Source organism: Zychaea mexicana (genome assembly GCF_025766255.1).
Source record: "Zychaea mexicana strain RSA 1403 chromosome Unknown BDB00scaffold_58, whole genome shotgun sequence".
NCBI classification, from domain to species: Eukaryota; Fungi; Mucoromycota; class Mucoromycetes; order Mucorales; family Lichtheimiaceae; genus Zychaea; species Zychaea mexicana.
This window is the reverse complement of record NW_026516721.1, coordinates 205,774-226,661: the sequence shown is the minus strand read 5'-3', so window position 1 is coordinate 226,661 and position 20,888 is coordinate 205,774. Positions and strand designations below refer to the sequence as shown.

At 41.3% G+C, this 20,888-nt stretch overlaps 7 protein-coding genes across 7 annotated transcripts; 3 read left to right on the top strand and 4 right to left on the bottom strand.

The window, feature by feature from the left end:
* Window positions 1-808: 808 nt before the first annotated feature.
* BDB00DRAFT_959678 (uncharacterized protein) lies at window positions 809-2,512 on the bottom strand. Its single transcript, XM_053129699.1, has 6 exons — window positions 2,459-2,512; window positions 2,295-2,407; window positions 2,011-2,211; window positions 1,777-1,916; window positions 1,577-1,697; window positions 809-1,497 (listed from the first exon to the last, which is right to left on the bottom strand). The coding sequence occupies exons 1-6, from the start codon at window positions 2,477-2,479 to the stop codon at window positions 993-995; spliced, it is 1,101 nt and encodes a 366-aa protein (XP_052977723.1). The 5' UTR covers window positions 2,480-2,512; the 3' UTR covers window positions 809-992.
* Window positions 2,500-4,321, top strand: BDB00DRAFT_833093 (uncharacterized protein). Its single transcript, XM_053124252.1, has 6 exons — window positions 2,500-2,559; window positions 2,592-2,853; window positions 2,950-3,154; window positions 3,233-3,348; window positions 3,421-3,601; window positions 3,682-4,321. Exons 1-6 carry the CDS (start codon window positions 2,553-2,555, stop codon window positions 3,940-3,942), a joined length of 1,032 nt encoding a protein of 343 aa, XP_052977722.1. The 5' UTR covers window positions 2,500-2,552; the 3' UTR covers window positions 3,943-4,321.
* A 58-nt stretch (window positions 4,322-4,379) lies between these two features.
* BDB00DRAFT_833092 (uncharacterized protein) lies at window positions 4,380-6,283 on the top strand. Its single transcript, XM_053124251.1, has 5 exons — window positions 4,380-4,531; window positions 4,595-4,801; window positions 4,878-4,955; window positions 5,030-5,396; window positions 5,478-6,283. Exons 2-5 carry the CDS (start codon window positions 4,620-4,622, stop codon window positions 6,150-6,152), a joined length of 1,302 nt encoding a protein of 433 aa, XP_052977721.1. The 5' UTR covers window positions 4,380-4,531; window positions 4,595-4,619; the 3' UTR covers window positions 6,153-6,283.
* Window positions 6,284-7,034: 751 nt separating this feature from the next.
* Window positions 7,035-10,684, bottom strand: BDB00DRAFT_767045 (Pep3/Vps18/deep orange family-domain-containing protein; the record flags this gene model as incomplete). Its single annotated transcript, XM_053119638.1, has 14 exons — window positions 7,035-7,167; window positions 7,246-7,367; window positions 7,438-7,566; window positions 7,638-7,778; window positions 7,937-7,999; window positions 8,083-8,460; window positions 8,528-8,893; window positions 8,966-9,128; window positions 9,207-9,288; window positions 9,352-9,459; window positions 9,534-9,933; window positions 10,008-10,159; window positions 10,277-10,469; window positions 10,556-10,684. 14 exons carry the CDS (start codon window positions 10,682-10,684, stop codon window positions 7,035-7,037), a joined length of 2,559 nt encoding a protein of 852 aa, XP_052977720.1.
* Window positions 10,685-10,776: 92 nt separating this feature from the next.
* On the bottom strand, window positions 10,777-15,056 carry BDB00DRAFT_833075 (uncharacterized protein). Its single transcript, XM_053124250.1, has 14 exons — window positions 14,568-15,056; window positions 14,371-14,503; window positions 14,158-14,280; window positions 13,935-14,076; window positions 13,732-13,853; window positions 13,565-13,653; window positions 13,375-13,486; window positions 12,748-13,301; window positions 12,422-12,668; window positions 12,219-12,348; window positions 11,959-12,145; window positions 11,783-11,888; window positions 11,602-11,705; window positions 10,777-11,533 (listed from the first exon to the last, which is right to left on the bottom strand). Exons 1-14 carry the CDS (start codon window positions 14,673-14,675, stop codon window positions 10,952-10,954), a joined length of 2,739 nt encoding a protein of 912 aa, XP_052977719.1. The 5' UTR covers window positions 14,676-15,056; the 3' UTR covers window positions 10,777-10,951.
* A 114-nt stretch (window positions 15,057-15,170) lies between these two features.
* BDB00DRAFT_833069 (uncharacterized protein) lies at window positions 15,171-16,115 on the top strand. The gene is made up of 2 exons (XM_053124249.1): window positions 15,171-15,429; window positions 15,516-16,115. Exons 1-2 carry the CDS (start codon window positions 15,224-15,226, stop codon window positions 16,051-16,053), a joined length of 744 nt encoding a protein of 247 aa, XP_052977718.1. The 5' UTR covers window positions 15,171-15,223; the 3' UTR covers window positions 16,054-16,115.
* Window positions 16,116-18,335, bottom strand: BDB00DRAFT_833067 (WD40-repeat-containing domain protein). The gene is made up of 12 exons (XM_053124248.1): window positions 18,111-18,335; window positions 17,940-18,043; window positions 17,758-17,850; window positions 17,582-17,677; window positions 17,435-17,498; window positions 17,268-17,357; window positions 17,146-17,190; window positions 17,034-17,072; window positions 16,863-16,970; window positions 16,695-16,786; window positions 16,411-16,630; window positions 16,116-16,336 (listed from the first exon to the last, which is right to left on the bottom strand). Exons 1-12 carry the CDS (start codon window positions 18,220-18,222, stop codon window positions 16,146-16,148), a joined length of 1,254 nt encoding a protein of 417 aa, XP_052977717.1. The 5' UTR covers window positions 18,223-18,335; the 3' UTR covers window positions 16,116-16,145.
* Between the last annotated feature and the right edge of the window lie 2,553 nt (window positions 18,336-20,888).

Genomic DNA, 20,888 nt, shown 5'->3' with positions numbered 1-20,888 from the left:
CCGTACTGTGCATGCAGAGTTCTTTCTTTTTAGTAATTTCTCTATGTATGATATCCCATTATATAGTATAGGAAATAAAAGAACAAACCACTTGGGTATACATAACCTTGCGGACACCCCCACAAGTATATATATAGGATGTGTGTAACCTGATGAGGGTTAAGAATAGAAGGGGGTATCCGTATCAAAAGCCGCCTTGGAAATATCTTCACCATTACAATACTGTAATATTTGAAGCAATCTTTGGCAATAAAAAAGCGCGTTGATGTTGTTCAATACAAATGAGTATAAACAAGTCTATAATCGTCTTCATATTTGCTATCGTACAAGCCGACTCTATTCTAAAGAATCGAACAGCACATGGATAGTAGAGGAATATCTGGCCATCCAAGCCGGTACGTGTATGATAAAATAAACCCAGATAGTTTATACAAAGGCGGTCTAGAGAAGCTTCCGATAGTGGTTCATCTATCTATAGAGCTATCGGGTTTCTATCTGCAAAGTTCAAAGTGTACTTTGAAGAAAACACACCTGCGGTGTTTATACTAAGGATATCTGGAGTGACGTTCAAAGTCAAGTATTCATATTCGTGGCCATATACTCATTGATTACCCATGATAACTTCCCAGAAGCATGCAACACATCATACACGATTCTATTCTCGCATTGAAACACGACTTATTTTATGACCATGGAATTTGAGAGTAAGTAATCAAAAGAAGTCTAGAGCTTAAACTCTTTATACGTATTCTGCAACTTGTTCATACACAACGTTTTCAGTATTTTAGAGACCAGGCAGCAGAAAAAACTCAATCAAGATTCATACGAAAGAACAACGATGATACATATGCATCTGCTTCACTGAACATCCGTGTCATATCGTTTATTATGTATGGACCACATGTTCCAGCGTGTTACATCATGAGGTCCATCCCCAATTAATCTTATTAGTCGTGCACTTTTGCAAACATCGGCATAAAGAGTTTATTTATCTAGTAGTCTTCGTCTTCGCTATCACTTCCATAGGATGCAAGATTGCCCAGACCTCCCGGGTTGACTGCTTGTTGCTGACTTGACGATGACTGTTGTGCTGCGGATGACGGTGATGCTGACGGTGCAGCAGCATCGGATTTTGGGCTTTTTAACGTTTTGAGTGAGCTTAATACGTTCTGGGGAATGATGCCAGCAGACTTGGGGTTAGACTGCTGCGGTGGTTGCTGTGTCTGCTGTGTGTAACCATATATCGCCTGTGCTGACGATGCATCGGCATAATAATCATGGGTTTGTTGCTCGATTCTTTGACGCTTGGCCTTCAATTCCATTTCTCTAAAACCGTCTTCGTCAACCTCTCGTTTGATTTGGGTGTATTCAGCAGGCAATTCTGATTCTGCGTTTTGTCGCTCGTAGAATTGTCTAGGATCAAATCCTTGTTGGTCTTTTCCGGCTGCACCTCTCTCTTCATCTCCCTTCATCGTAGATTGCTCTGCAGTTGCCCATCTGGAACAATGTACAATTAGTAACCAACTATCTCCTTTAATTCACGTAGTAAGATTCAAACAGAATATTGTTTGCCTACCGCACATTGATAATTTCGTTATTATCTAACCCTTGGTTCATCATTGCCTCTCTTGCGAATTCTGCATTGTTTCTGGATTTATACGCGACGAAAGCTACACCTCTGTGCCGTAACAGCTTAACTATAATAGTTATATAATGGACCGGTGAGTATGCACATCAAAACATACCAGACGTGTGTATCAAATATAAAAGTAGTACCTCTCTCCAATTCACCAAACGGGGCAAAATGTTTTATTACAACATCACGCATGTTCCCGGTCGACGCAATCCGGCCGACATAAAGTGTCTTGTTTTGTGTATTAAACGAGCCAACACCACCCATATCTTGTCGAAATTCCCTTGAACGAGGAACCGAAATATCAATACACACGGGGATACGCACAGATCGCTTATGCACTGCTCTTTTTCATCTCTCAGCCCCAACAAGCTTACATAAATTTATCGCGTCCAAAACAGTCAATTGTCGTCTCAACCTCGTCACTTTCATTTGGGATTCGATGCAACATGGAACACTGAGCACCTTGAGCACACATGCCTTTGGCGAAAAAAAGGCAAAAGTACGCGTTGCGATTGTTTGTACCAACAGTGTCACCTGAGTCACGAGCAACATCGCACTTAAACTTCGCACGTACACTGTAGAAAACAATATTAAAAAGCCGTTTGAGCGATATAGATCTTCGCGTAGACTGCGTAGATGGGTACGTGTGCGTGCTTACCCTTTTTTACTCCAATCTCTCTCCAGGCCCTTCCATCGATTATGCCAGATATTATAGGTTCCTCCTTCAGGTCTTCTTTCTTTCAAGTATTCATCAAGAGTGGCTTTATCAACCTATGACAAATTAGCGTTCAATCTAAAGTAGATGACTATGTGATCCCTTACTTGTTGTCTTGCAGGTGCCATGTCAGTCGAAGCGTAAAAAAAGGAAAGAGTGTGCTGACCTCGCAGAATTCGATTTCCGAGATTTAAATTCTTCATGTGCTGTGACACCCCACCCCTTTTTTTTTATTGGAAGATTCAAAGATGACAATGAAAGAGCATTCTAAGGTCGCTATTATTACTGGTGCCAATGCTGGCGTCGGCTTCGGCATTATCCAACGGCTATTACAGGAAGACAAACACATTTCAATTGTGATGGCTTGTCGCAATCATACTCGTGCAAGTAATGCCCGGAAATCTCTTCTCGCTGAATTCCCTGAAGCCAATATCGATATCAAGCTCGTGGACGTTGGTAGTACGATCTCTGTTTTTGATTTTTGCAAAGCTGTAAAAGACAGGTTTGTGATGTCTATTACTCTATGCAGTATCTATACCGAAAGTCGTGCCAGCATCATAGGTCTAACGCATATGTTAATTTGACAATCGTACCACAGTTACTCGCATATTGATTATATATTTTGTAATGCTGGTATTCTAAGCACCAGCGGTATCAACTGGAGTCAAGTCGTATGGCAGTTCCTTGCCAGCCCTGTTGGGTTTATGGAGAGATCTGATGCTACAGTACAGATTGTAGGAGAAATCAACGCTGATGGGATGGGGAACGTTTTTGCAGCAAACGTATTTGGCCACTACATCATGGTACTATCATGAAGTCTTCACCAGTATTTTCTTTTCGATGAATTGCGAGTATCGCTTACCAAATTAGATTTGATTTAGGCAAGAGAGCTCGAATCTCTGCTACATATTAGCGGCGAAGGTCGTGTAATTTGGACAAGTTCATTGACAGCAGAGAAATCAGTGTTCGACATAGAAGATTGGCAAGGAATTAGAAGGTATGTCTCCTTTTATTCCTGCTAGACGTTGATCTTATGCATTTTATGTGTATTGATTTGCTCGTATTGTAGCTTAATGCCGTACGAGTCTTCAAAGTGGGCCTGTGATTTGGTAGCTATCGGAAGCAACACAAGATATGATAACGAAAAGCAAAATATCACATCTTTTTCAACGAGTCCTGGAGTAGTAGCAAGCTCGATTGGTAACCTGCCAATTTGGATAACCAAACTTCGAACATTAATTCACTATGCTGTGAGTGCATTATGGAAGAGCGCGCATATCTTAAATGCGTATTACTAGCATTACGCGTTACTAACTTGGAATGTATATAGTTTCGATTTGCTGGTGTTACTTCACAGAATATCACAGGATATCGAGGGGCTGTCGCGCATGCTTTTGTTGCTTTACAGCCACTAAAAACTCTGAACTACCTTTGCAGATACACATCGCTTACAAGCTGGCGCGGCGTTTCTTATGCTGAAGCCGAACCAATTTCAGATTACGATCCTATGGACGCTGAGAAACTTATACAACACTGTGAATTGGCGTATCAAGCCTGGAAGAACAAGTATACTCAATCTCGGATAGGATAAGGATCTTTAAAGAGTTTATCCGGAACATTACGAAAATTACAAGGTCCTATTTGCCACCACTAATTACGGACCTCATTCAATAATACATCCGCAATACCTTCTTCTTTGATCATCTCCTTGATACCTGTATGCATTTCAATTAGTTTAAATGCTCTCTTGAGGAGGCACTGCATTTTCTTTTAGCTGCGATAGGAACAGCAGTCAGTTTAGTGGGTTAGTAATCGAGGGAGAAAGGAGAGCGGGCGTAAGAAGGATACAATTAGGGAAACGCTTATGCATTGGTGATAGCGTATGATATAGCTTTTTTTCTAGATGCCACCTTCAAAAAAAAATTCATCATAAAGAAAAGAGAACTGGTCTGTGACGAGGAATAAGTGAGGGATATTAATAAACAATTGTTAAGTGCAGCCATTTAAGATATATACCATTCACATTTGGGCAAATGTCAAACGCCCTCGCGTTTCCAATTGGCACTCAGCGGTTTCGAGCCCTCACCCACACACTCTTCGTGACACACGACGTTTTGGTAGTTTGGGTTGCCATTGCGCAGCAACACACCATCTCTTTTAACTGTGTACCCGACATTAAGGTGAGACAGAATTCTCCTGATCGATAATCCACTAGAAAATCATCTAATTGGTCTCGAAAATAGTTGTGGATAACTCATCTGTTCAAAGATGACGGATACCAGTCAAACACAGCGCACATTCGCCGTGATTCGTGGTGGGAAGAATGAGTTGATGAATCTGCTCAACGATGCTGAAATCAGCATTACTTTTGAGAAACAAATTGCGCTTACAGTTGCTGATGCTAAAGAACTCACGGCCAGAAATGCTGATTTAAGAGCGTGCCTGGGAAGGTATGTTTGTTTGACTGAGGTACATATCTGTTCAGGCGTTCTATTTACTTACACAGGCCTGCCCAAACCTTTGTAGTAAACCTGCACAAGGATTGGTGCTCGAAGCTCAAGATGTTGCTGCACGTTGGCTGGATATTATCAACGAGCATGATGCGTATGTATTACGTCTGTTGTATACCTTTATAAGCATTAAAGAACCTCCGTATACTCATTATTGCTATTTTACAGAGCAAAGAGAAAGTATCTTTACGGTAGTCCTTCGCAAGCTGTTGCTGAGCAAGATATTACATGGATACGCAAACTGGCCAACAAGCAGAAGAATACTGTTGCTGCAACAGGTTCAAAGCTTCCGACTGCTACAGCCCGAAAAGCAACTTCAGCGATGACAGCTAACAAGACTGCAGAGGAAAGACGTACACCATCCCAACAAACACGTGTTACTCAAAGGCATACTACGGCCTCCAGAGGCAAGCCTCAGCCTAAACTAACTCAAAAAACAGCCAGAGAAATCAACAAAGCTAGTATTCCACGGTCACGTAGAGAAGATAATAACACTGCGACAGCAATGAAAGCACAGAAACCTAAGAATACCTCGGTAAAATTCTTGCGTTCACATCGGTGACAATACAGGCATGTTCCTAACAATTCAAGTAAACTATATGTAACTGTATTATAGGCTACTCGTCGAACGGTGTTGAAAACGTCGAACAAAAGTAATGATAATGATGATACCCTTGCAACAACAAGCACTACAGCAAGCGATACTGTTGACAATACCGTTACTTCACCCACCCTGGGCGGCAAATCCAGCTCAGCTTCTACTTCTGCGCTGTCGGAAGAGCAAGAAACATTGGCAACGATGGGAAATATCAATGAGGATGATGCTTCAAGCGACCTTCTACAGCCAGGTATAACGGATATAACGAAACCGACATCGAATGAATCGCTGTTATTCGGTGAATCGCAACCTTCCGAATCAACCCACGCTCCAAGTGAGCAAGATGCCGATGATGCGGAAAGTGATCACGATGCTGAAGTTGCTGCTGCTACAAATCACACTACTTCGACTATACCCGCTACTGAGCACTCTGCACTCAGAGCATCGCTTTCACCAAACAGCGTATCCTCGTTACCCCGTCCAGAAACACCTGAAGTCGACTCACTTCGGCTTCGCTTTGAATCGCTTGGACATACACGACCAGCGAATGCATCAAACCAACACAGAAAGAGTCTTTCCCCCGAAGCAGCACTTAAAATTAAAGAAACACGACCAAAGACACCAGGTGGTACGAAGGTCAAGAGCATGGTTGATTTTTTCATGGACGAAAACCTTCATAAATGGGAATTCTGAGTGCGCAACCAATCCCCCAAACCTTTGTATAACTTATCGTATTCAATATCCTCTCTTTACCCTTTCCCACCCCCCACTCATTACACAAATTAACATTGCGCGTTTAATAAATGATAAAATATATATTATACTGTCCAAGAAGCTACAACGTCAGCATCATCATCAGCGATGAAAGGCTGATCGATCGATTTGATCATGATATCTCCACATAAAGCACATTCACTGGCAACAATTTCATCCAACTCGTCCTTCAACTGCTCGGCGTGCCCAGCCAGCAAACGTGGGTCATTCTGTGCCCCATCAAGCGCTGGAGCATCCCCAGGAAATATGACTCCTTTAATATTACCAGCAGCTGCACTCATGAGCTTTGCAGTTGTTCCCATGCTTGTTGGTGTCGTTTTGCGTGCGCTGCTCAGTTCTCGTGAAAGCTGTTCCTGCAAGTCCGCAAGTCGACGGATTTGTCTCGTCGACAGGTACTTTGTGGTCTGCAACATATGCAAGCCAGTTTAGCTTGCTGTTGAGCGGTTTAGTTGTATAAAGCAACAAACACATACCTCATCAATAAGACAGTCGGCGTGAAATGCATGCTGGCATGGGAAAATGTAAAACTGACGTGTCAAGAGAGGATAGTTGCATATATAACATTTCTCCACCGCATTAATTAATGCGAATCTAAATGAAAATGGCGGTGAGACGAGCAGTTTTCCCTTAAAGTGATTAGTCTACGTTAGCCATACCTTGACTTAAGTTCTCGGATATCCAAGCGAATGCTCTCTGCGCTCTTAGTAGCCTCATCCATCTCTGCTTTCAGCTCTTCGATATGAATGTTGTAATCTTCAAGAGCTTGGCAAATCTCGTCCTTTAATTATGTATCGTTTGAAGTCAGTCAAGAGTTATATCGAAAATCATATTGATACTGCCTACCTTGAAATCGTCAATCAGCACGAAGTCAGGGAAAAACGGAAGGATATCTTCAATCTTAAGCAAATCGCTCTGTTGCAGAAACTCCATAGCACTGTTTAAAGAACGGAAAAATAAAACAATTTTCCTGTTATTAAGAAAAATATATCTTTCTGCTGGTATGGAACCTTACGTTTTGATATCTTTGTTTTCTTGAACTACATGTTTCGCAATGTTCAACCAAAGCTTCTTTCGAAGAGCATCATTGTCTTCAGGCTTATCTGCATTGATGCGTGCAAGTTCTAAATCGTGGTGCTGACCGTTCACATACATAGTTAGTACCTACAAAACCATCCATTTTAGTTCCGCTTCGGTCTTGTTATACCTTCAAAGCAAGCTGAACAGCCTCTTCATATAGTCCCATTTGACTATAGATATGTACACAGCTCTGAGTACGGCCATTTTGGCTGCAAAGACGCAGTGCATAACCAAGATTATAATGCATTTCACGACCCTATAAACATAATTAGAATGATTGTTAAGGGGTATTCTTCTGATAAGTATCGTTGTCGAATTGAAATTTACCTCATTCTTCAAAAACGTCAGCAACGCAGTTTCATCTTCAGTTGGTTGAGTAGCATACAATGTAAGTAATAGGTTATGAACGGCAGGATCCGTGTTTCCAAGTGTGGAGACTACGTGCGAGAGGTAGCGGATTGCTTGGTTCTACACAGTGCAAATTAGAGACCTTGTCTAGTATAAATGGAAACCATACGGTGTATTACCTGAGTAACTTTTTTGGATATTCTTGAGTGGTCATAGCGCAGAAGGGAGGGTATAAGCTGACGTGGGTTCAAATTTGGCTGACGCATCCATACATCGACAGTCTCACGAGGCGCGTTTTCCATCAGCACCGGTGAGAATTTGTAAAAGGTCTCGGCTGCCACCTAGTTATAGAATGATAATAGGGTTAAGATTTTCATTTTTGCCTAATTGATAATCATATTTCCAGGAGCAATAACGATTCTACCTGTCGTGTGAGGACATCAAGTGCTTTTTGCCATTCTCTTTGAACAATCCAGTGACTGATAACGCGATCACAGTCACCTATCAGAGATGCATAGTACAAAAGCTCATTGCTGCGCCCGTGACTTGAAATCAACTTGTATGTAGTGGTCTTGTGCAAAACATTGCTGTATGTCTCCAAAAAGTCCTTAAATTCGCTCTTAATTTCAGAGAGTTGTTCTTCGTAATATGCCGCCGAGCTGTTGGCTGGCGTTTCAACTTCTCCGTTGCCATTAGTAACCGATGTACAATGAGCAGAGGATGCCATATCTTCCAGGTCATTGAGCTTCGAAAGATAGATTTCGACGAGCCATGTTGCTAAAATAGTCTTTTGCGTTCGGTCCTGTAAGAAGTAGGAGGATGTTTAATAAAATACAGGTCAAATAACAGCGGGAAAAAAGATCATATACCTTTTTCCGGAATCGTTCTAGTTTCTTGACGAGATATATTCTGAGCGCATCACGTTCATTTTTTTCGACAAACTTCAGAGTTACTTCTTCGAATGCAACCGCACTTTCAGCAAAGTATTTTGCGCTCATCTGATAGCGCCGTTGCCCAAAATAATCTTTTGCTTGAGCCGTATACACCTTATCCTTTTGTGCAGGATCCTTGCAGTATTGGAGAGCCATATCATACTGCGTTTTTTCAAGATATAGTTTCCAGACGTCACGTTCCTCGTTCTCGACTCCGAGTTCGTATATCGAAAAAGTAGTGTAGATCCAAAATGTCTTTTTGATATCATCGACTGCCATACCAACGACTTCTTCGTTTTGAGACTGAGAAATACAAGCGTACTCTTTAGTTTCCTCTTTTCCAGATATGCCGCTATTACTGTTATCAGTATTTACCGTCGGGATCATTTCTTCGTAGATAATTTGATCGTTTAATTGACAAACTGCCCTGATTCGGTCCTTGTACAGCAGAATAAAATGGAATTCCGTAATTGCAACCGATATTGGGATCTCAGTTACGAATCTACTCGATTCATCTTCGGATGGCGTAGCAGGATATCTAGAATTTGATTAGATTTTCGAGTGAATAAGCAGACATATTCTCTACGATACACACTTTATCCTTCGATCCACTTACTGTAAAAGTTGCACATTGTCTATGACACTATCGCCGACATTTTGCGATCCGAAAACGAGATCGCCGTGATAGATACCAGGTCCTATAGATGACGAGTCAGTAAAGCGTAAGCACATGTGCATTGGGATATCAGCTCTACACACACCTGTTAGCCAAGCAAACGTCTGGGCAACGCCCTGTTGTTGCAGGTCATGGAATCGGCTAAAGAAATGGAGCTCGCTATACGAGAGTTCCCCAGGTAATTCTTGGAAACCTATTCGGAGGAGCACAATAAGCACAATTAGCAAAAATACAATCGTATCAATCAGACATATTCTTCATATTTACCAGGGTTGACGTCGTATTTTGAGAACATGCTTTCAAACATTGCTCGTTCACCGCGATCATCCGATTCGACAAAACTAGGTGATCCCCGTGAGGTACCAGCGCTAGATGGTCCAATGTGTCCAACAAATTGATATATTCTGGTCGGGGTCGTTGCCATGGCAAAATATTTGCGATTGTTGACAGGAAACTGTTCAAAATGAAGACCAGTGATGGGCATGGTACTTTCGTGGATAGAGTACACCTGTTTGAAATATTTCTCCTCTTTGCGAAAAAACTCGTCGGTAGGCTCCAGACACGTCTCGTAAATCAAGCCATTACGCGTACCAATTAGAATCTCGCGGGTCGAAGGGTCTGTCAATGTTGCCTGCTTGTTCCAGGCGATGGATGATATCGTGACCCCCTAGAATTTTCAAAAGAGATGAGCAATCTACTAGCAACATTTCAGCTTAACATACATGCTTGTGATCAATTTACCTTGAGCTTTGACAACTGTTTCGCACGTCTCCATTTCTCGTACAGATAGAAATTCTCTCCGTGATCCGTTGTGATGATTAAATGCCGGCCGGTCGGGTCAAAGAACATCTTCACTATCTTTCCATCACCTGGTTTCCGTGTTATCTCAATTTCTATATGCAAAACATTATATCTTGTTAACAAACACCATTCACACGTATTAAGTAGACAAAGTGGTTGTGTTTCTCCAAAATAAGCCAAGAATCGAAAAAAGCACCCTCTCTTTCTACCTTCAACCTCCAAGGGCCGTTCCAGATTAATCCGCAAAATACGTGCCGTCTCCACAGCCATAATAAGTATATCGTTCGACACCACCATATCTACCAGCCGTGCCGGTAACTGGAATTGTACATAGTTTAAGGCGAAGATAGGGAGTTCTGTTTGACCGAAGCCGGAAGAAATGGACACATAGCCTGTTTCAAGCTTGCCGCCCACACACAATGCAGATGTTAATTCCGAATGTTATGGTTGTTATATAATAAAGTTCGCTTCTAATTTAGTAGACTTACCCTGACATTGTCCGCAGTATCAAAACCGGCCCCATAACCATTTTGTGTAAGATGGCCATCGCCATAGGAAGCTGACGCAGGCAAATAATTGGCTTCCGTAGATTCGTTGAAATCGTCAATGAGAGACATGTGAAACGTTTATGGTTCGCGTCGAACCTCTCCCTTTCTATTTCTTTTTACTTTCTCGAGTTAACTAGCGTTTACCAGAAATGGTAAGTGTGCGGAACTTGATCAATGCAGTTTTAAACACTCCATATGGATATGAGGCTAAGAGTATCACATAGACACACACAATACATACATACATCATCGAGCAAAGTATTCATAATTATAGGAAAGCATGCTTGCTATAAATAATAGCCATTATAATAGTGATGTCAATCAACTGCTTCTATATTACGTGGGATCCGGCGTACAGTTTGTGTCTTCCAATGATAAATTCGTATATCGCTGGATTGCCCGTTGTTCGGCCGCCAACAGCCGGTGAGTCAGCTTTTGCATAGGATCTAGGGCATCATCATCATCAGAACTATCGTATCCGGGCAACGTAATTAATTGCTCTGCAGAGAAAGCCTCCTCTAAGCCTTGTTTATAAAAAGTGCCGATAATGTGAGTTGGAGGTGCTACATCGGCATGAGCAATTATAGGTGATGATGGTAATGGCGTTCCCGGCGTAACGGCATCCTCCTGTAGGTTTCTGGGACAGTCTTCATTGCCATCGTCGTCTTCGGAACTATAAACATTGCTCTCTAACCACTCCTCGTAGTTTTCGGTAAACTCTGCATCCAAGCTAATATCCATGTCTTCTGTACCAATATCATCGAGGAGAGACTTGTCCAGCAAAGATGTGGTGGAATCATGTGAAGAGTTGGTCAAATTGTCTAAACCACTTGGCTCATCTTGCTGTGGTAGCAATGCGGGTATATAACGCTGTCCGTGGTATATTCGAATGAGCATCCGTAAATTGGTTTCTTGTACCTGGAATTAAAAGCATACATATCTAGTTAGTAGTCTGTATACAAACACGCAACTAAGTTATGATTTACCATGCCGTCTTCTAGATCAACTTCAGTGTCAGACTTTGATATCCAGTCGTCACGCAGAGCCGTATAGCATCGTAGGTAAATAGCAGAAATAATTTTCATGTTCACTAAATGTGATTGTCCAGTCAATATAAAGGATACCATTTTCGTGTACATCATATTCTAACTAGAAGCTAGAACCTACATGATCTCCACTTGCGACCGAGGTATGGGACCTGGCTTTTCAAAACCTTGAGTGCATAGAGTTCCATCATAGGATGAGATACTTTAAGAACACGTTTCAATATCGCCTACAACATGTACTTAGTATTGCGTTTTGTCCAACATGCACAACTAAATCCATTACGTTATTTTCTTTACCGATGACTTGTACTGAACCAATAACATGACACGGTTTGTTTTTCTTTTAGTGAGCATTTGAAGAATACGTAAAAAGTTGATCGTCCAGAACATATTACGACAGTTTGTATATGTACGTCCGGGCACAGGTGGTGCATCAGTGTCCGCTGAGGATTCCAAGTTCTGTTGTTGATTTCGTCGGAATAGACTAGAAATAAAAAAACAGGTTATGGCTATTTATGTATTTTTGGATATATCAAATAGCTTCTTCGTTTAGCTACCTGTGGCCATTAATTTCGGTTTCTGCGGAGACAATAGTTGTTATCTCTTGGAGACCCAATATTTTTAGAATTAGCAAAAGACAGCCAGAGTCCACCAAAAGCTGTGATATATATTCGAACTTTAACACATCTAAAACATCAAATTTAAAAGGTTAATCCGAAGTGCTAAAGATATTATAAGAGAGTGTTGAAAAAAGACATACGTGATACTTTAGTCCATTTGAGGAGCAGCAATAAAATAGCTGATATTGCTTTTGATAAGACCTCACGATTTCGGTTCGCATCAGCGTCCTCTAGGTCAATTTTTACACCGTTTGTTGCTTTTGCTGAATTCGGGTTTGCCAGCTGCTGCTGTTTAGAATTAACACCATTGGTTCCACTAGTGACTGTCGACAGCAACAACTTCAAGAGCACAATCACAATATTCTGTAGTTCAGGAACTAAACTGGCCTGGAAATGTATACAAGATAAAAAACGAATTAGACTATAGCATAACCCAAACCCGCAGATTAAAAATGCGAAAACTTACATAAACTTGCTCCAGTGCTTCAAACCGCTTTCTCATCGCTTCTGTAATACCCTGATTGTCTTGATTTTTGGATAAAATATCACTGAGTTCCTTTAAGCCTTCTTTTTTGTGCTCCCATTTATGGATAGATTTTTCTCTTTCGTGAATGATCTGCTGATTTGCCACTGACAAGTGCATGTTTTTCAAGAACAAATTTCCAGCTTCTACGGTACTTTGGGGCACACCTGGAGAGTGTCCATCCAACGGCAACACAAATGATTCTGACTGCGGAGTGGGCCATACAAGGGACGCCAAATTTTGTTGTTGCTGTTTTTTAAGTGTGCTGTTGGTGTTGTTTCCAGATGATTTCGGTGGGAACAATGTTTGGTAAGGGAGTTCTGTGTCAGCTGTAGCGTTAGATATTCCCATTGCTTTGACAAGCCTGGGCGATGCCTTGACAGTAAGCGAAGATGTAATAGGTAGTGGGATATCGGGCGGATCATAATTTGGATACTTTAAGATTGCTTCGTTTTGGAACGTATATAAGTCTTGTGGAGTGCATTTGGAGACGATATCTAATCGCAAAGAAGAAGCGCAGTAGTCAACATTAGTTATTGTTCATATCAACTGATATTTAAATGTTCTCACCTGCATTCAACTGCTCCAGTCCGTGACAGATCCTTGATGCTGTTCTAGTGTTTTGAAGCTCCTCGAATCCACCAAACGTCGCTAAAATTGCTTTCCATAATAAAAGAACCAACTAAAGTGTGTTTTAGCCGCCAATTTTTCTGGAAAACATATGCAAACAAATGATGATGATAGAGGCCGATGAGGATACCTTTTTGACAGGGAAAGACTTTAAATACTTGTCTCGTAATTGGGATGTCACTTCGAAAATGTTTCGTAGGATACTCGGATCCAGCATTCCTAATGTATAATAGCTCGTTCAATAGAGTGCTTGAACCCTTTGCCCTCTGCTTCTCCCACATCTTATCATGGTCTTACCATGATCGTCCGAAAATCCTTTTGTCGTCCGAACTGCCTCGAGGATGAGGTACATGATTGAAATGTAGAGCTCAATTTCATTGCTCACTATGCTCAACTCTTCCATTACTGGGCTTTGAGAACTATACGTAACAAGAGAACATAGCCAAGGCATCAGTTTTTGACCATCATAACTAGCTTCTCTTTCTGTCGATCTCCCGTACTTGTATGTATCATGCTTTTTGCAACCACGATTGAAAGCTTGAAATACCGCGGTCAAAGCGCCACATCTGTTTATTAACATTGTATTCGCTATAGCTACGTCTACACGATCTCGAGGTTCATTATCATCGCCATGACAATATCCTTTTGATCCGATAATATTCAGTATAAGATTTTTTCGGCATGTGGCGTTCGCAAGAATTTTATGAAAGATAACCTTCTTACCGAGTCCTATGCAAAGTAATTGTTTAGCTGCAGCTACACGCTCGTCGCGTACGGAATGTTCAAATCGATCGAGAATACGCTCAATATGTCGTCGTTGCTCGTCTTCATCCAGTTTACACCAATCTAAAAAAACCACATAAATAGTTTGTAATTGTTAGCCTGCCAATCCGAAAGAAAGGGAACTAATTTGTAAGATAGCAGATCAGTATATACCAAAGTCAACACTCGTTTCGTATTCTTGTTGGTAAGATTTGAGTTCATTCTCTACTTCGGAATAATTGAAGAACTCTTCGATCTCTGTCTCAAACTTGGCAGCGTCTGAATAGTCATAGTCGCTGTGTGGATGCTTATAAGAGTTAAGTAAGGTAAGAAAAATAAAATAGACTCGCAGACTGAAGAAGATAGTGTACCTTAATTCTGCTAGGCAGTTTGTTGACAATCTGCCGAAGTTCGCCAGGCTTTAAAAACGGATCAATGTCATGCTGCTGCTGTTGCTGTTGCTGGTCATCTTCATTCATCTTGTGATGTTGCTGTTAACAAGAAAACAATAGTATTATTTCATTGGGTAAGAGAAGCTGCTCAACTCCCCCCCCCTTACAAAAATTCGGAAACTTGTGATATGCACTATGTACAATAGCAAGAACACTTGGTCATTTCAACGCTAAGGAGGCGTTTGCAAGGCTTGGTGCTTATTAATGTACATGCCTGTTATAAGTACCATGGTCCCAGCGATTGATGTGCTCCTGGTATACACCTTGACTCGAAAATCAGTTGTTCAGTTACTCTGACGTAATACTTGCATTTTCCCTCAGAAGCATTAGTAGCAGCTTCTGCACAAGGCAGTGTAAACTGCTGGTGACAGATATAGAAAGGTTCTATGCGGCAGAAAAGTTGGCATACTGTCATAAGAGACCTTAGTCAGCGAACCATCAACCAGGGTAGATTGTATATTATGCATTTGATACTGTCGATATCTGGCATAAGTGTCTGACAACAAAATGCTTACCGTAGGACTTCAAATTTAAAAAAAAAGGCTTTTTCAAGATCTCTACACTTTTTTTTTAACATGCCAAAGATCTTATTTGACGAAGAAGGCGATGCCTTTGCAAATGACGAAGCTTTGGCCATCGCTGAGGAGCAGACGATCGTAGAACAAGTGACTGACGATCCAGAAGAGGATTCAGACGATGAAGCTCCCGAGGCTATATCAGCAACATCAGCCAAAGAATCCGTCTTGCAGTCTCAAAAAGCTAAAAAAGATTTAGTAGCACGGTACAAAAGATTCTCGTTGACTTTATATATGGGGTTATTTATGTATCCCTTTGAAAGCTAATTGGTTTTCTATAAAAAAAAAACAGTGCAGCAGCAGAAGAAAAAGAACGGAGACGTCAACGTGAGCAACGATTAAAGGAACAAAAGCAAGGAAGCAAGCGAGATTTGAAACACCAACAAAAGCGTAAGCAGCAGGAACAGAGCGATCTTGACGAGGACACTGACGGCAATGATGGCGAAGGACAAGAAGAAGAGATTGACGACGGTGGACTGCTGCCAGAAGAACTTTTGGTTCAGGCAGCAGCAGAGGAAGAAAAGGCAACCAGAAAAGGCCACTTAAGAGCCGAAGATCTGGAGCGATTAGCCGCCGAAATGCAGGACGAAGAACAAACAGAAAATAAACAGCGAAAGAAACGGCGGACAGAGGCTGGTGTGCGACAAGTAGGCGAATACACAGTAAAAGTCTTAAGCAAACGCCCACGAGCACCAGCACTTGATCAGGAACTCAAAAGCTTAAAGGACAGTCAGAGCTTGTATAGAAAAGGTCTTCCGCGCAAATCTGCTATTTTGCAACGAAGTGAAAAATTGGTGGGCAAAGCAGCACTCCAATTTCGACGCAGATAAAAATAAACTCATGATTCATTCATTCATTCATTCATTTTTTTCTTTTGCATGTGTTACTAATAAGAAAGGAAGTTTATTTCTGTGTATTGCTGTTAATAAACCTTGATATATCCTTCGCGATTACAACATAATATCTGGGTTTTGTCATCTGATTCTGTTGCCGCTAACACAATGGAATTAATCGGTTCAAGTTCGTTTCCTGAGTATTCGGTGGATAACGCGAGGTCACCATCGTCTTTCATCACACTGATGAGATCATTCGTGCAATATATGCTTCCGTCCGCTAGACAGGATACACAACTTCTTGTTACTACTAAGCATAACATGACTGATTTTCCTGGTGCAGATACAACATACCATTTGACACATATGCCAATAAGGCATCGTCGGCAGTGCGGTGGATGACAAGTGCGGTCACTGCATGATCTGATCGTTGCCACTGAAGACGTGGTTTGCTCGGGTCGACTAGCTCATACGCCTGCACTAAACCGTTCATGGTTGCGACAAGCAATATCGAACTTTTCGTATCATATTTGAGTGCAGACACTTTGTCATAGCCAGACTGGATCGAAAAGAACTATGGGCGATGAAAATCACAGAGTTGAGCAAAGAATAGTGTTTCAGCAACATGTCATTATTACCTCCTGTTTTGTACCGAGATGAATTCCTCTCACACTTCCATCATTTAGACCCACAAGTATCATCTTATCGGCTGTTTCGAATTCTCGCTCATCTAGTGTAGAAATTAGTCATGATTTTTTATGTAACTAACAGCCGCTACCTTTTCACTGCTTAGGTAGAAAACGCACCTAGTTGGGCTTGGTCAGCAGGTTTATAGTTGCTTGGCAGCGATTCCAGCGTCATTGTTGTCACGGGTACGTTGTAATTACCCAGTACCGATATCGTAGACCCAGTTCCTAGTACAACATATATCAGTATGTTTACATTATTCAACCACATATTCTATATGATAACTTTACCACAGTGCCATAAACGAATAGTCCCGTCTCTTGATGACGCTATATGTGATGAAGTAAGAGAAGAAGTTATTAGGCTGATCTCTCACTCTACTATATACCTTAATACACATACTTAATACGTTTTTTCCTCTAGATACAATCGCCAAGTCGGTAATGCCTAATTCAGATACATGCAACGCAAAAATACTTAACACACAGCGCACAGCGAAAACTAAAAATAAAACTACAGCGTACCTGCTGTATGACCAGTAAGCGTTACTGGATTACTTCCATCCTGTATGGACCATATTTTGGCTCGAAAATCCGATGCACCACTCAACAGTACTTGTACGAGGCAAAAAAAAAGAAACATACGTTAATGTTTTAGTATTGAGCATTTTCGATCTTTTAGCTTTCAGTACCTTGATTGCTTGGAAAAAAGCGAACTGCAGTGACATCCGCAAGATGCCCTTGCATTATCATCTGCTTAATACGAGTGTCAAATGGGAGTTCTCAGCACGAAAACATGTAAAGAAAAGCAATTGATGCAAACTAAAATTCACTCTTACCCGGGTTTCATTGTCTCCCAGCGCGGCCACAACAATATGCTGTTCCGAAGAATAAGCGTACAGTTGGCCATCGGACGTTGCATCAATTGCAAGTATCTACAGGTACATGTAAATATCCGGATGTCAGTGCTGGTATTATAATCAGCAGGTACACGTTAACTCTCCCACTAACTGACAGGCTTGCTTCGGGGCGATTTCCATTCTCTCCGGGGCGCATGGATGATAGCATCTTTAACGCCGATTTTTGGACATGATGCTTTTAAAGTTCTCTATCAACATTTTGATACCAAGAATGATGTTTGTTACTCTGCCGCTGCATTTGTGTCGTCTTTCCCTCTTGTCATTCACTATGCTTTACCGAGTTTATATACTCCACATCAACTTCGTTTTCGCCGCGAATTTTTAGCTTTTGTGCGCCGTGCACTCGCTCAACGTTTATATTACTATGAATGGAGGTGTAACCTAATGAGGGTGGTTAAGTTACTGCTGCAAAAACAGGTCTAAGGACAAATGAGTATCCCTCCCTTACCTTTCCGGTAGCAAGAGATCCAAAATGAGGTGTCTGCAGTACTATGGTCACTGATTTCAGGAATGATTCCGTGCCAATCGGGTTGTGGACAGATCTGAGGTAAATAAATCATTGTACAAGATCACTGACGCGTCTATTCACTAGACGAAGTTACAAATTAATATACACTCAAATCTGAGTTCCCGTGGGAAGTTGTTTAACAACATTCCACGTTATCAAGCTTTTAAGGCTTGGTCTTTGCAAAGCAATCTTCAGAATAATCATGACATTCTTTCGTTAAATTAATGTTTTCAACAATTCAAGGATATAACGACGCCACTTCATTACGATCGATTTCTTCGTCATCATATGTTTCATCTGTTTCTTCCACTAAATGATATTTTCCTTTTCGATGCATATGATGATCTGAAGAAAGATTCGACTTCGGCTTTTGTTCATCATTATCACTCGTCTCAAGGTCCCACAATGATGACTCGCCAAATTCATCCAGCTCTTCTTCTTCCTCTTGGCTGGGGAAGTCGGGCGTCGGGTTGCCATCCTCGTCCTCATCGCTATGCTGTGAGGATGAAAGTCGAAACTATATAATGTGTGGAGAACCAGTATTAATCCTACATTGTTTCAGCATACAACCTCATTTTTAACTCGATGGTAAAGAGAAGTACCTCATCCAAAGAGTCGGGCTTTATTGATGTATAACTACATATACCTGTTTTCCACCGAAACAATGAGGTTTGGCTGCATGCCCAAGAAAAAAAAGCTTGTGCTTGAAAGAGCCATCAGCGTTACACGTGAATTCGTTCTGCGTGGAACCTGGGCGTAATATAAAGAGCCGTCCTGTTGAAGTTGATTACGTTCGAGGTTCCATACTGCCGGATTTTGGTGTCACGAAAAGGGGTGCACACCATTTGGGGGTGCACCCAGTCAAAATAAGCCACTTCACCGAAACGAGCGATTAGGGTGCACATTTGAGAGTGCACCACCGTGTACCTTTCTAATTTATCGATATGTCAAAAACGTCCCCTGTTACAAAACCTGGCATCACCATTTTGCACGAAATCATAACGAGCGAGGATAAAGAAAAAGCGTTTGCACAGATTAAACACCCACTTGCTGCTTGCTATATGAAGGTTACCTGGGTGATGGGTACTGTAAACGTACTTCACCTTCCTTTTTTGGATTTTTACGTACTTAGCCTCCAAGATTTTACGTACTTAGCCACTCAAATACGTATATCGGTTCTGATGCTGTATATTCGTACTATAAAATTTTACGTACTTCCTATTAGGAATTTTACGTACTTCTTGTCTTTTTTGTGCCTCGTTTGAGTAGATCATACAAATAGCTACCATTGATGTAGCCTACTTTGACTCTGTATAACCGTTGCAGCTGCAATGGCTACTGTGAATTTTTACGTACTTCACCTTACTGTTTATGCAAAAATTTACGTACTTAGCCACCGAAGTACATAAATGTTATGACCATTCCTCGACCTCCAGTAAGTGATCATCCTCAACCTCGTTGATGACACATATTAAATCCCCATCCATCCATCATCATCCAAATTATCAACCTTAATACCAATCTTTCCATTTATTCACATCATTAAATTCTATAGTAAAAGATATATTTATATATATATCATAGTCTTTGAATGATAAAACATTAGTCAGTTATCTTGTTTCCTCCCTATACCTTGTTCTTGTTTCTTCCCTCACCATCTGGTCTCCTACCTTCTGGTTTCCTTCTTGTCTTGTCCTGTTCTTGCTATAAGCACCTAGCACATTCTCGTCCGGTGTTTCTGTCCTTGTCTTGTCTTGTCCCTGTCCGCACCTTACAGTAAATCAGTTCTCGCGCTGTATATTTGTACTACAAAATTACGTACTTCTCATTTTGGAGTTACATACTTCCGATTTTACGTACCTGCTGTATATGATTTTTACATACCTTGAGCGCTAAAAGAACCATAGTTGTTGTTGTTACCTTGAAGATTTTGTATATATAATTAAATTTCACGGAAGGGCAAGAAAGCCCACACTATGTTTTAAGGTACGTAAAGGTTGATGTACGTAAAAGTTGGTGTTAGTGAGATTGTATGAGTAGTGAGTGTAAGTAGTCAAGGAACGCGCTCAGAAAAAAGAGACCGGTTTTCCTGCCAGAGCGACTGCTTTACCTGCAATCGCTGAAAATGGAAGTACGTAAAAATTCGCGCACCCCCTGGGTGATTGATGTCCAGGATAGAGCACCACTTGATGATGATGACTTCGAAACAGAAAGGGAACTGCCATCAGCTCATACCACCATTATTTACAGATAGACACTAATTTTACATCCATCATTTTAATATCGTTGTTTTTTTTACTCTCTCTCTTTATATTTACATATGCATATATGTATTATACGAGCTACGTTATATACTACAAGACAAGTACAGCCCTGTTAGCGCATATTACATTTCATGCCAATATAAACAAGGAAAAATTAATGCGGATTGAAGGTGCACCCCGCTGAGAGGGTGCACCCTCACACATGAGGAAAAGGCGTTACACTTTAGAGTGCACCCCCTGATGAGTGCACCCCTTTTCGCGTCCCTCTTACTATGCCTATGCGCCTACGCGACTTATTTTTTTGGAAGAGCACTTGTGGACCTCTTTATCCGTTTCTTCTCCAGACATATTGCGGCTGTATGTCTCAATGTACACTATCTGCTTTACTGGTCACTTAGGTCACAAAATGCACAGCCAAATTTTCTGGCACAGTCATGGGCTGGTCACAGAAAAA

What these genes read in the sequence shown, in the direction of transcription:
- BDB00DRAFT_959678 (XM_053129699.1), bottom strand. Translation starts at nt 2,479, where the DNA reads ATGGCACCTGCAAGACAACAA. An exon ending in TTTGGACGCGATAAATTTAT is followed by an intron (nt 1,917 to 2,010) that starts GTAAGCTTGTTG and finishes TCCTCGTTCAAG; the next exon opens with GGAATTTCGACAAGATATGG. An exon ending in AACGAAATTATCAATGTGCG is followed by an intron (nt 1,498 to 1,576) that starts GTAGGCAAACAA and finishes ACATTGTTCCAG; the next exon opens with ATGGGCAACTGCAGAGCAAT.
- BDB00DRAFT_833093 (XM_053124252.1), top strand. An exon ending in TATTTGGCCACTACATCATG is followed by an intron (nt 3,155 to 3,232) that starts GTACTATCATGA and finishes GATTTGATTTAG; the next exon opens with GCAAGAGAGCTCGAATCTCT. An exon ending in GATTGGCAAGGAATTAGAAG is followed by an intron (nt 3,349 to 3,420) that starts GTATGTCTCCTT and finishes CTCGTATTGTAG; the next exon opens with CTTAATGCCGTACGAGTCTT.
- BDB00DRAFT_833092 (XM_053124251.1), top strand. Translation starts at nt 4,620, where the DNA reads ATGACGGATACCAGTCAAACACAGCGCACATTCGCCGTGATTCGTGGT. An exon ending in ATTATCAACGAGCATGATGC is followed by an intron (nt 4,956 to 5,029) that starts GTATGTATTACG and finishes GCTATTTTACAG; the next exon opens with AGCAAAGAGAAAGTATCTTT. An exon ending in AGAAACCTAAGAATACCTCG is followed by an intron (nt 5,397 to 5,477) that starts GTAAAATTCTTG and finishes ACTGTATTATAG; the next exon opens with GCTACTCGTCGAACGGTGTT.
- BDB00DRAFT_833075 (XM_053124250.1), bottom strand. Translation starts at nt 14,675, where the DNA reads ATGAATGAAGATGACCAGCAACAGCAACAGCAGCAGCATGACATTGAT. An exon ending in ACCGAAATTAATGGCCACAG is followed by an intron (nt 12,146 to 12,218) that starts GTAGCTAAACGA and finishes TTTTATTTCTAG; the next exon opens with TCTATTCCGACGAAATCAAC. An exon ending in CGGTCGCAAGTGGAGATCAT is followed by an intron (nt 11,706 to 11,782) that starts GTAGGTTCTAGC and finishes AATCACATTTAG; the next exon opens with TGAACATGAAAATTATTTCT.
- BDB00DRAFT_833069 (XM_053124249.1), top strand. Translation starts at nt 15,224, where the DNA reads ATGCCAAAGATCTTATTTGACGAAGAAGGCGATGCCTTTGCAAATGAC. An exon ending in AAAAAAGATTTAGTAGCACG is followed by an intron (nt 15,430 to 15,515) that starts GTACAAAAGATT and finishes AAAAAAAAACAG; the next exon opens with TGCAGCAGCAGAAGAAAAAG.
- BDB00DRAFT_833067 (XM_053124248.1), bottom strand. Translation starts at nt 18,222, where the DNA reads ATGATTTATTTACCTCAGATCTGTCCACAACCCGATTGGCACGGAATC. An exon ending in GATCTCTTGCTACCGGAAAG is followed by an intron (nt 18,044 to 18,110) that starts GTAAGGGAGGGA and finishes CACCCTCATTAG; the next exon opens with GTTACACCTCCATTCATAGT. An exon ending in ATCTCGGTACAAAACAGGAG is followed by an intron (nt 16,631 to 16,694) that starts GTAATAATGACA and finishes CATCGCCCATAG; the next exon opens with TTCTTTTCGATCCAGTCTGG.